Genomic DNA, 11,642 nt, shown 5'->3' on the forward strand with positions numbered 1-11,642 from the left:
TTCTGCTTTTAAACATTGTTCAGTTGCCAAGAATCCAGGTAATGCGGCGAGATGCACGCCTTCACAGTAGCCTATTTGGCATTTCAAGTTGAAATACACTTTGTGCTGTTCTTAACTGTACAGTGAATACTGTCAGCAATAAAGCGTCGTTTTCTAGAAGTCCTCTGGTGTAGGAAACTCTAGCACTTGGTTGGTGAGCATTGAAAAGTATTAAGAGCCCTTCGAAGCCAAAAAATTGGCAGATCCCACATACCATGAGAATCAATGTAATGCAAAGCATGCGGCGGGAAGGTGACTCTGGTGTAATTTTTTACATTGAGCGAGATGCTACGAAATGACGCTAAAGATAGGCGCAAATGTTATACGCACACATATATGTTGAAGAGTCGCACATGTGTTCTATAACCAATTGTTTACAGTTGCGTAACGATGCCAACAGAAACATGGGTATTACCAACACCAGACACGGCAAGCCGATGTGTAGTGCTTATACTTGTCCGTTATGATGGAGAACGCACGCACGTTTCACGAGCCCTTGTGCATGTGTGGAAGGGGTTCTTGACAGTTCTCACGTAGGTGGCAGCAAGCGCAGTGTCTTTGTTATTGTGACTGATGTGCGCAACGCAGACCTCGCCGATTCCGCTGCTTGTCTGTGTGTGTTTGGTGTCTGGCGGCCAGCGAAGTGGGATGCGGCCTACGTTGAAGTTGCGCATCAGTCGTGTTATACGTGCCCACACCACCGCACCTCCAATGAAGCCGCTTGCTGTGGGCGACACATTGGAATTCCGTGATTGCAATGCGCTCATTGTTCCAGGTTTCATAAAGTGCTAACACACCAATTTCTCTGTGCAGAGAGTCTTTTTCGAGGTCGTGCACGTGCGCGTGCACAGACTGTATGTTGAGAGCGGTGAGCATGAGGCGATTGTTGTGGTTGTGGCTCCGAATGAAGGTCCAAAACAATGTCTAAAGGCCTGTCGGCTAACCGGGTCAGGTCATCGACAGACTGTGTCGATAGAGCCGGTGCCATGTCGAAACCTGAAGTCACCTTTTGCGTTGGTGAGGTATAGGCCGTCGAGGCTGGTAACCCTGGAAAGTGCTACAGAAACCAACTTCAGTGGATGGCGCTTATCGTATCCGAAGACTACCTGGGCGTATGTGACCCTTTGTGACTTATATCTAGTTATTCTGGCAGACCACATGGACGAGTAATGGCAGTCGAGCGTCTTCCAGTGGTGTTCTGCCTTCAGCTCCCTCACTTGCCTTGCATTTCAATGTGTATGTTTGTCATTAATGTGTTGAGACAGTGAATCACCTGTTGTAGCACATACCTGCATAACACGAATTGAGGTATGTGGGTATGTGCCACATGCGACTGAGGGAAAGGATTTCATGACGTATGTGACAGGCGTTTAGAGTTATTCATGTCATGACCAGCGAATCGTGTTCGTCATACGCTGATCCCCTACTATACCAATTTTGGTATATTACAAGTTATGGAATCGACCAGGAAAGCGCCCTGACATAGGTGGCTAGATAGATGGATATAGATATGTAGACAGAAACGGCTAAGGTGCCTGAGGTTCGCTAAGAAATGCATCGCATTTAACAGCTTCCTTAGATATTAGAAAGATGCTTATTTTATATAGTTCAAACCCGTTGTAAGTTTTTCGTTAGCCTGCAAGTTTTACTCTACAGCAGTGAGAAAACATCTACATTAGACTCTCAATAAACGAAACTCTCTTAAATGAAATTGCTGCTTAAATGGAACTGCCTCTAACATGATTGGTTTTGTGCTTGAATTCTGCACCCCTTTTCATCTCTCAGTAAAAGAAACTCCTGTTAAATGAAACATATTTTCCTGGTCCCTTCAGCTTTCGTTTAACAGGGGTCTACTGTATATAGACACACTTCAAAACACCTAGAAGTTCAGTTTTTATGTTTTCCTGTGAAAAAAAAAAAAAAAACAGTTGCAAGAGGTTAAATTCTTGAGGAAGATGAAAATTTTAACAGCAAAGCTGTTAAAGCCCAAGGTTAAACAAAAGACCACAAAAAACTATCATTATGACCAGGTATCTGCCTCAGAAATTGGGCAAATCCCACTACTCACCACTGGTCCACTAAAAATGAAGAAGGCAACAGTTAGCCCAAAAAATCGCTGTTAAGCGATGGCAGCAATCCAAAGACCCTGATTACGTACGAGAGGATACTAGAACGGGAAAGGCAATGGCGGCTGCGAGAAGTTCCCGAATGGATCGAAGCCCTACACCAACAACGACATGCCCGTAGATCTATGAGAGGTGCGAACGCTCTGTTTCAGTAAGAGTTTGTCTGTGGAGTTTGGACATCCAGGTCGTGTCTGTGACTCTGTGGTTTAACTCGAACCTCTCTATGCTGAGAAACAACTTGGCATCACTTAGCTAAAGCCTAGCAACAACCTAGAGGCAACAAGATTAGACTTCAAAATCGTCCAGTTTCACTGTTTTAAGCCTCGCATGACTTAGTGCAAGCTTTGCCATTTTTTGGTCACATTGCAATAATATGGGTAGGCCCCAGCTAAGTGTAGAGGAGAACAATTCACTTTCACTAGAAAACACGTGGGCAAGACTGGTTTCTGGTGTACATACAGTGTACCCCGAACAATTTCTACACCTGCTCTTGCTGCGTGGCTCTGTTTCAAAGCAATGCTGTATTGAAATATGTTTTGCAGCAATTCACTTGTGCTAATGTTTGTTTATTATTGACAGTAGGCTATGCAAAACATTCTTTCCAGTACCAGCAGCAGCTGAAGCTTTCCTTCAGAATCTCACAAAATCTCGTGCTTGCTTTGGAAACCACATATTTTTTTATTGAACGCAAAGTATTTTTGGTAGTGCGACTTTGTAAGCGCTGGGCAGTCTCACCTGTTCCCTGCATACTCAGTGAAGTTGGAAGAAAATAGCAAAACTTACCATAATAATATCAACATAGCCTTGCGTTATCTTTTGAAGTAATGTTTGCTTAATCAGAGTACTGTGTGAAGCTCGTTAATCTGCTTTGAAAAAAGCTGCACTGCATTTTGAACCAGTTTGTTTACTAATCATTCGTGTTCATCTTTCTCAGTGTGCTGTTTTGTTGTCATAGCCACAGATCGCGAAAATCGGGCTGCATGGGGGGACGATTAAAATCTAGTCCTCCTTTCATGGAGCTTGTTTTAAGGCTGCCGGCCATTAAATTAAAACAAACAAACAACTGATACTTTCAGCCGTTATAGCTCAGCCCAAACAGGACAGAATTGCTGTACCGCTCTTTGGTGCCTCCCACAGCATGTCGCACCCATATAATCCCAGGCTTGCTATATTCAGCAACTCCCCACCGTTGCCGTTTTCTTATTTTCGTACCCTCACTTATTCATTTTCACTTTTAGTGTGTGAAATATTTCAATGTAACAGTGCAAAAATAATTTTTATGATGCTCTCGGATGCAGCCTACATTTTTGAAATGCAGCTCACCCAAAATATGGTCTCCTTACAAGTAGTGTTTTGGGACTGTATTCTTAATTGGAGCTTACACAACAATACCAAAAAAAGGTTGCTGGATTTTTCCAGCAGTGCACCAACAGAGGTGCATAAATCTCTGCACCTCTACGTGCCAAAACTATGATGTAATCATAAAGCACTCCATAGTGGATTATGTTCAATTAACAGTGCAAAAAAGGATGGCACAAAGAAAAATAAGCTACAGGACAAGCGCTGACCATCAAGTAAATAATTATAAACCGGAAGATACAAAAACAAACAAATAACTATGTGGGCGCACAATTGTTACAAGGCCAATATCAGCCAGGTAAGAGAACTCTTCATCAAGTAAGTCGATCGATGGTGCACTCGCACATGTGCCAGATTTTGCACTGTTAATATGAGAATGTACCAACAATCCCGCATCTGAACACTTCTACAGTTTAAGATTAGATTAGGTGTCACTAACTGGGGCTCTTTAATGGTTATTTGAATCTAGGTGCACGTGTTTTTTTTATGTTCGTCTCTGCGGCTGGGATTCAAATCTGTGCTGTTTTAAGACTTAAGATCTGTTATAGTTAGCATATGTGCTAGCCTGCCATTACATCAAAATTGGAACAAACCTACTTGAAACTTGTAGTCGTTAAACTGGGCAGATCGGTCACCTGAAATATTGAACGAGCCCTTGTGAGGTTATTCAATTAATGCAACGAACAGCAAGCTATGTTTCTAACAGCGCGGGTTCCTCTAGATATAGACGAACGTCTGTTAAAGTCAACCAGCGAGAACCTCAACAAGAGGTCATTAACCCACTTATACAAAATGAGCGCCAGGCAGTCGCAGGAATAACCGGGACTAGTGCATTACCACAACAGATAACTGCTGCAAAAGATATTCTGTTCAAACATAAGTACTTTATAGTTTACCTTTTTCAGTGTGCAAAGTTTCCAGTACACATACTTATACATGTAACAGTCACACGCACACAAACAATTCACGTAAGAATGTGTGGGATTGTTCCTTTATAACACTATTTACAAAATGGGAAGTGTGCGTTGAACATGACCCTGCAGATGATCACCAGGATAGGCTGCAGCTCAGAAAGTAAGGTCCTGTTATTGAAAGGAAGAAAGAAAGTGAAGAAGACACTTGATTAACGCTTTGAACATCGCAGAACTCTGCACAAAATGTCGAAGTGCACTGGAGGCACTTGCCTGGTTTCCGGGAAAGGTTGTGAAAATGACATTCTGTTGTGTCGTAGGCTCCTGGGCAAGAATGTTGGCTGCAAGCACCAAGATATGTTTGTATGTTAAAAGTACGTTTAATCACTCACCCTAAATTTAAAAAGAAATTACGCAACACAAGCATACACATTCCATTCACCATATTTCAGATAATAGGTAAGAGTGCAGCTGTACGTGTTACAGAAAGTTTTACTTGTTAAAGTTATTTACTGGTGAAGCTCTAACAATGCCGTTACAAGGTTGCCAATCCCATAGAGTCCCTGCTGCCAAGAGTTCCTAAGATTACTGGAGGTTGGCGCAGAAACTGTTGAGGCAATGATGGGTAGAAGATAAACAGATGGGTTGTTTTACAGTTCGGCATGGCTTTTTCATTGATGCAGTTGACAGAGGTGTTCTGCCACCTACTCTGCATGTCTGTGTTCAAAGCCCTCCATGTCACATTATGAAAACTGCTGTTTGCACACTAGTGGTAGTGTAGTGGTTCGGGTTTCCAGTCCTTTTATGGTGAACAGATTACACTGCATGAGAATCTATTGAATATACTTGCAAGTTCATGCCTACTCATTACATTACCAGTGACATTTGCTCTGTTGTAGCTTTCCTTTCCTTCCTTTGAGAGAAAGTTTCACGCTTGACGCTAACTAGTAGTCATGGGTACACTCGTATACCTTATCTGAGGCATACAGACAAGTTGCATAAAATTGTCAGTGACAGTGCTTAAAGCACAGAACAGCATGAAGAATAATAATAATTGTTGGGGTTTTACATCTCAAAACCACGATACGATTATGAGAGACAACGTAGAAGGGCTCAGAAAATTTCAAGCACCTGCAGTTCTTTTGACGTGCACCTAAATCTAAGCACATGGGGTTCTAGCATTTTGCCTCCATCGAAATGCAGCCGCCGTGGCCAAGATTCGATCGCGTGACCTTCTGGTCAGCAGTCAAGCACCAGACCACCGCGGCGGGTTAGAACAGCACGAAGTCTCATCACATTTCACTTCCATTGTGATCCCATACAACCCGTTTACACTAATTCAATGTCCTAGGGAAACGCGATGCACCTTCAAAATTTATGTTCTATGTTTAAGTGAGAACAGAAAAGCACCGAAACAGGCTGGCACTCACGGAATGTGTCGTCCGCGAGCTCCTCGAGCGAGGTTTCAGATGCAGACGCAGTTCCGAGGTTCTTCTCCCCTTTCATGGCCTACGCGATAGAGTGGATGAACGGGACACGTCAGTTGTATGTGCGCAATTCGCAATTAGTTCGACTCACCACCTCGCGATACTTCTGTAGGTAGAGCTTCAGCGGTTCGATGTAGTTGTCAAATCCCAGGGTTGACATGGCGAAGAGGATGTCTTCTCCGTTTATGGTTTTCCTCTTCTCTTGGTGGCAACGGTCGCTGGCTCTGGTAAAGTAAGCTTAGGAATTCTGTATCTGCCAAATTGCACTTTCTTCACGCCAGCGCTTCCTTTTGGAAACACGAAATGAACACCCTCTGATATGCAACACATCATTCTCACTGTTTCTTAATACAACACTAAACGCAGTGCTGAAGTCTAGTTAGAACAACGAATGCAGCCCTTAAAATATCTTGCAGTATTATCTCTGAAGGAGAATAAATGTTACAGGGAATCACACTAGTATATCAGAAGTGGTAGCTAGTACGAAAAACTCTGCAGGCTTTCAAATTCAAATCTGCCAGTGTATAAAGAAAAACAAAAAAATACTGCCACATGCAAATGGTATGGAAGCTGCTGCAAATTATCAGTGGCGTTTCGATGCTTTTAACATCTTTTCTTTAGCTTGTCGTGAAATAATGAGAATTACAGTGTCGACAGTACGATTATCTACAGAGCTTGAAGGTACAATTTGAGTCCACTAGGGAGTGCAGCAAACAGACAATATACGACACTCTTTGTTGTACACAACAGTTTACACACAGAAGCAAGTGACGTTTTAGTTGCAACAATCATATGCTACATTTACGCAATTTCCAGCACAAATGTTTGAACTGCATACTTGGCGAAAATGATATTTGAAATTTTGTTGCTAGTGGCCTTGAAGACTGACTCGACATTCATATTTCAGAGCATCATTCGCTCACAAAACAAACGTGAGCCGTGAAGCAGTGGAATTCATTTTTTGACAAGTACAGACATGGCTTGAGAGTTAAATTAACAAAATGTTCATGGGACTGCCCGAATAGCACTAGTGTGAACACGGGCATGCAGGAAAGGATACTCGCTGGTGATGAAACTGACAAACTCGGAAACACATTCTTGTACACACTCCTTCGCATCTTTGGCAATCTGGAGAAGAAAAAAAAGACAGAATATTCAGAATGCAGAAGGTATCAAAGTGATAGCACCTCTGGTGAACAACAACAGTTGATTTCGGAAGCATGCTGCCTGCTACTAAAGCATAGTTCATATTTTACTGGAAAAACTACAGTGAATGTTTTAAGAAGTAATGTTAGGGAAAAATCGCGTGTATACCAATTGAATATTAAGCGCACATATAGATGGGAAAGACCAAAACAACTATGCTTCAAGAACAACTTTGCGGGTGCACAGCAGACAAAGCTTACCTTTCCGCTTTTAGGAATGGCATTCTTCATTATTCGAGCGACGTTAGCAATAGGGAGAAAGCGATCCTGCCAGTGAGACAAAACGGGACAGCCATCAAAGACCACAAACGTACAGGTTTGAACACTGAAACGCAGTGCGGATTGCCAGAGTAGCGATCGTACCTGTTCCCGTAAAGGTTCAGTGTCTTTCTGACTGTCACCTTCGTCAGAGCCATCACCAGCAATTCCAAGACCGTCCTCACCCTCCGTGCCAGACAGGGAGCCTGATGAGGTCAAAGACAGGTCGTTCAATGCGCAGAAAAGAAAAGCACTGACGGAAAGAAAACATTGCAAGAGAAGCGAGTTCACAACAGAAAAAGTACAGCAAACATTCTGGCCAACTTTATGTCATACTTGCAGAGTTTCCAGTAACGTACCCCTAACAAAAAACCTAGCTTGCCAAATAAACTAGTTTCACTGTACCTATGGCCGATCGCTTCAGAGTTCTTTTGTAGAGCCACAAAAGTCATGCAAGACAACTTAAAAAGCCATGTTACGAGAACGAGGTGGTGCAGCTAGAGATATAACAATGCAGCATATTGCCAGTGGGCCTTTTTAGGCTTGCAGTAAACCTCAGTTGCTGTACTTTCAAGACTTCGTAGCATTGCTAAATGTTTTTCTCTACTTCACATGCTTCTTTTACGTGCGAGCGCAAAGGGTGACAATGTTTATATCTTATTTGTTCATAACAATGTCACTGGTCACTAGCTTGCTCAAGCATTATCATGGCAAACATTATCAACTGCACAAACAAATGACCACAAAGAACATGAGACAAGGACAGGCGCCTGTCTTTTCTCATACTCTCTTTGTGCTCGCTTGTTTTCGCGATTAAAAATGTTTGCCAAGTTGCACAAACTCGCTGAACAGCAAGTTCTTCTAAGATATATATTGTATCACACTTGTCTATAGTTTGAGTGCATTAGAATGCCCAAGACTGCAGTGCTCTCAACACGAGGATAGCTAAAACAAGCAAAGCAGCATAGCATCTGCTACCGCACAGGGTGGTACAATGCAAAAAGGAACATGAACATTCCCAATAAAGCAACATATCCCTGAAGAGAGGAGCATTCAGAGGTTCATTGCTAACAAGTGACAAGATGGTCTCTTGTTGGAGAATGTGGCCTCCGGCACATTCATGATTTCTGCACTGAAGCTCTTTTGATGACCACGAACACAAGTGGCTTGTTCTTTTTATTATTTGTCCTTCTTGCACATCTAACAACAAAAATTTCTGGGACATGATCAAGGAATCACACATGTATATAGTTTTCGTGCATGTCTTTTATACAGCTAGAGAATGAGGTATCCGCAAACACAAACAACCAAGCATTCCAGTTTCATGATGGACGCATCAGCTGCAAGCAAATCCTTTTGTAACTGAGCCTACACTGCTGCAACAATAAAACAGTAGCAACAGGTACAAAATGCAGAGATTTATGCATGCTAGTGGAAACCTATTTCACATTACTTCATAGATACACATGGCCGTCGGCAGCATTTTGTTTTGGGGGGTGCAAACCCGTGCTGGTGAGCTTGAGGGGGGCAAGTGCCCCTTTTGCACCCCCTTGCCGACGCCCATGTAAATACATACTAATAATAATATCTGGGATATGCCGTAGTGGAGGGCTTCGGAAATTTCGACCACCTAGGGTTCCTTAGTGTGCACCTAAATCTGCACATGAGCCTCTAGTGTTTCACCTCCACTGAAATGAGACCTTCGGATCAGCAGTCAAGCACCATAACCGCTAGACCACTGCGGCGAGTCATAGATACATACACTAAGAATGGCTACGGTGGTGCATCTAATATTTTTGCCGGACATGATTGGTTGTGGCTCAACGCATATGTCCCCTGATTGCGATGTAAGCACGAGCCTTGGCCAATCACACGTATCAGAAACTGGAAGGGTAGAAGATTCCAGCCGAGGAGCGAGTTTTATTTGTGCAGAGGAATTGGCACATGTTGGCAAGAGGGGTCATAAATAAAATATCCTGCCATGTCTCGACAGAATTCAGGATAACAGCACGGGACAGAAGGTGGTTGAGTTGCTTCTGACACGTTTGTGCTAGCAGAGAAACAAGAAAATTCCCATTGCTTTCGGCCGTGCGCAACACCACAAGTCGCAACTTGTAGTACTTGCTGCTTGCAATCCCATGTTCTTCTGGTACATTACTACATTAGCATGCATACACTATGCTAAGATAGTCTGATATTCCATACCTTCTGCATGTACTATGTACTGGCCACTCTCGGAGAGGAATGAGTCGGTAATGTTGCCACCATCGTTATCGCCGTTTTCCATCCTGAGAAAAAAAAAAGGATCCAATTTGAGACGAGGGTAAATGTTGCCAAAACGGTACGCAACAACGAAACATAAGCGCAATGAGAGTATATGACTTATTTTTACATTGACATGGCACAATGAAGGTGGGTGCCAAGCTGGACAGTAATGGTTGCCACTGTGTTTACTGCGATTAAAGGGAAAAAAAAAGAAAATCCCCTCCTTTCGTTTAGCCAACAAGTTGGTTACATAAGGCCCAAGTGGCTAAATAAATGAACCACCGTGCAATTTTTTGTCCAGAATGGCGCCCTGTTGTTACCAAATTTGTGTATTAAAACTACATTTTGAAATAGACGATCTCGAAAGTTTGACCAAAATATGTGCAGAATGTTCATTTATGTGAGATCAAACGTTCATACAGAAGCTAAAAAAATCTGTGCACTTCATATGTGCAAGATATAACGACTGCTTCCAGGCAAGTTTTATGATGCGATAAATTATATGACACACGCTTAACTAGGGTGCTTAATTGTTCAGTTTTGTGATGATTCTAAACAGGTCTCACTCAAAAAAAAAGGAAAAAAAATCTTTATGACACTAAATCCTCACAAGGTTTTATAAACTATCCGTGCAGCATTACCAGTATGCGTGCAACACCAATGACGATGACCCACAACACACAACTCGGGATCAGATTCACTCATTCAGTGAAGATTCTTAAATAATATCACGCGCTCTAGATCACGCCATCAGGCTCACGTGCTTAGAACTGGCTCCAATATTACGCCAATCGAGACAAGATCGATTGCATATCTTTTTCTTTTTTTTTCTTTGCCAAGTTGAGATGCGCTATCTGCCTGTTGACGCACAGGCGTATCACGCGCTATCAGTGATTCGGTTTACTGCTTCCGCATTGTAAATCGCGATAAATTACGCCTGGTCAAGCGTTTTGAACACGAATGGCCAGGGCACATGACACGAAGATGTACTCGGGAACTCTGCAGGTCGCGCTAAAAATAGACCCCGGAAGAAAGAACGGTAGCCCAGCAAAAGGGGGCCAGCGGGATGCGAATGAACCCTGCCATTGTAGCAGTGCAGTGCGCAAAACAACGAAAAAAACAAGTTCTCAAAAGCAGCCCACCGAAATGGCTAGGCCTTTTTCTTTCGTCTCCGTGCCAAATGTTGGACGGATCAGCGTCCAGTCGTCAACAAACACCTCGATTAACGAGGTATAATCGAAACAACGTCACGAACTGCCCGCAAATGCTCAGCATCGGCAAATGCCAGCAGCCCCGTTCGCCTTGACATTTCACGCGCTGCTCCACGAATGATCGCGATGATCGCAAAACTGTCGTGATGACGAAGAAAAAAAATTTCGCCCCGTGCGACAAACTCGCCGCAATTTCTGAATCGCATCGCACGTGCTTCGAAGGTATCGCGGGCGATGTTTTAATTCGTCAGCTTCGAATGACGAACCCAGAGAGAACCTATTGGTCAAAGTCACGATAAAAAAGGACAAACCTGGGAAGCGACAGCCACTTGGTTGGTCAGCGCAGAACCAGTAAGCGACGAGCGCACAAAGGCTTCGTTAGAACTTAGCTAATCGGAAGGAACGGCACCGTCGACGCTCGTGGGACGGCCACATGGAATCAAAATTTTTTGTCTCACGAAACACTCCGCTAACTGCAGTGCCGCGTCTCAAAATTTTGCCGCAAGCACGGCCGCTGCGCAGCAATAAACAAATTCGCCACACGGATGGCAATGGCTACTGCTGCTGCGAGTGGAGTGAGGAGGAGGAAAGAACGTAATCGCAGTTTCGAAATGGTTTTTTTTTTCTTTTGTTTAATTTGTTCTTGATATAGTGAACCCATCAATTCAATTACTCTGCACTTTTAAGAGTTTAATTCCTAAACTTTCACTAATTATAACACGCCAGCGGCGGAACTAATGTGTCGCGTCTTTTTATATTCGCGTTGGCGCAGGTTTGTCCA

The 11,642-nt window shown here is 43.2% G+C and overlaps 1 protein-coding gene across 3 annotated transcripts; it reads right to left on the reverse strand.

Moving 5' to 3' along the window:
- Window positions 1-4,511: 4,511 nt before the first annotated feature.
- On the reverse strand, window positions 4,512-11,436 carry LOC119396389 (nuclear transcription factor Y subunit beta). Of its 3 annotated transcripts, none has more exons than XM_037663592.2 (9): window positions 11,173-11,436; window positions 9,591-9,673; window positions 7,491-7,591; window positions 7,329-7,394; window positions 6,983-7,050; window positions 6,017-6,146; window positions 5,866-5,944; window positions 4,709-4,776; window positions 4,512-4,606 (listed from the first exon to the last, which is right to left on the reverse strand). In XM_037663592.2, exons 2-9 carry the CDS (start codon window positions 9,670-9,672, stop codon window positions 4,592-4,594), a joined length of 609 nt encoding a protein of 202 aa, XP_037519520.1. In that variant the 5' UTR covers window position 9,673; window positions 11,173-11,436; the 3' UTR covers window positions 4,512-4,591. The 3 variants fall into 3 exon arrangements, with proteins under 3 accessions (XP_037519520.1, XP_037519517.1, XP_037519518.1); XM_037663589.2 differs by having other exon boundaries at window positions 6,014-6,146; window positions 11,173-11,434; XM_037663590.2 differs by lacking the exon at window positions 11,173-11,436 and adding an exon at window positions 10,793-10,944 and having other exon boundaries at window positions 6,014-6,146.
- Between the last annotated feature and the right edge of the window lie 206 nt (window positions 11,437-11,642).

This window comes from Rhipicephalus sanguineus, chromosome 6 (assembly GCF_013339695.2).
Source record: "Rhipicephalus sanguineus isolate Rsan-2018 chromosome 6, BIME_Rsan_1.4, whole genome shotgun sequence".
In the NCBI taxonomy this organism is placed as follows: Eukaryota; Metazoa; Arthropoda; class Arachnida; order Ixodida; family Ixodidae; genus Rhipicephalus; species Rhipicephalus sanguineus.

What these genes read in the sequence shown, in the direction of transcription:
- LOC119396389 (XM_037663589.2), bottom strand. Translation starts at nt 9,672, where the DNA reads ATGGAAAACGGCGATAACGATGGTGGCAACATTACCGACTCATTCCTC. An exon ending in TACAGAAGTATCGCGAGGTG is followed by an intron (nt 5,945 to 6,013) that starts GTGAGTCGAACT and finishes TCTATCGCGTAG; the next exon opens with GCCATGAAAGGGGAGAAGAA. An exon ending in GCTCGCGGACGACACATTCC is followed by an intron (nt 4,777 to 5,865) that starts GTGAGTGCCAGC and finishes TGGTGCTTGCAG; the next exon opens with CCAACATTCTTGCCCAGGAG.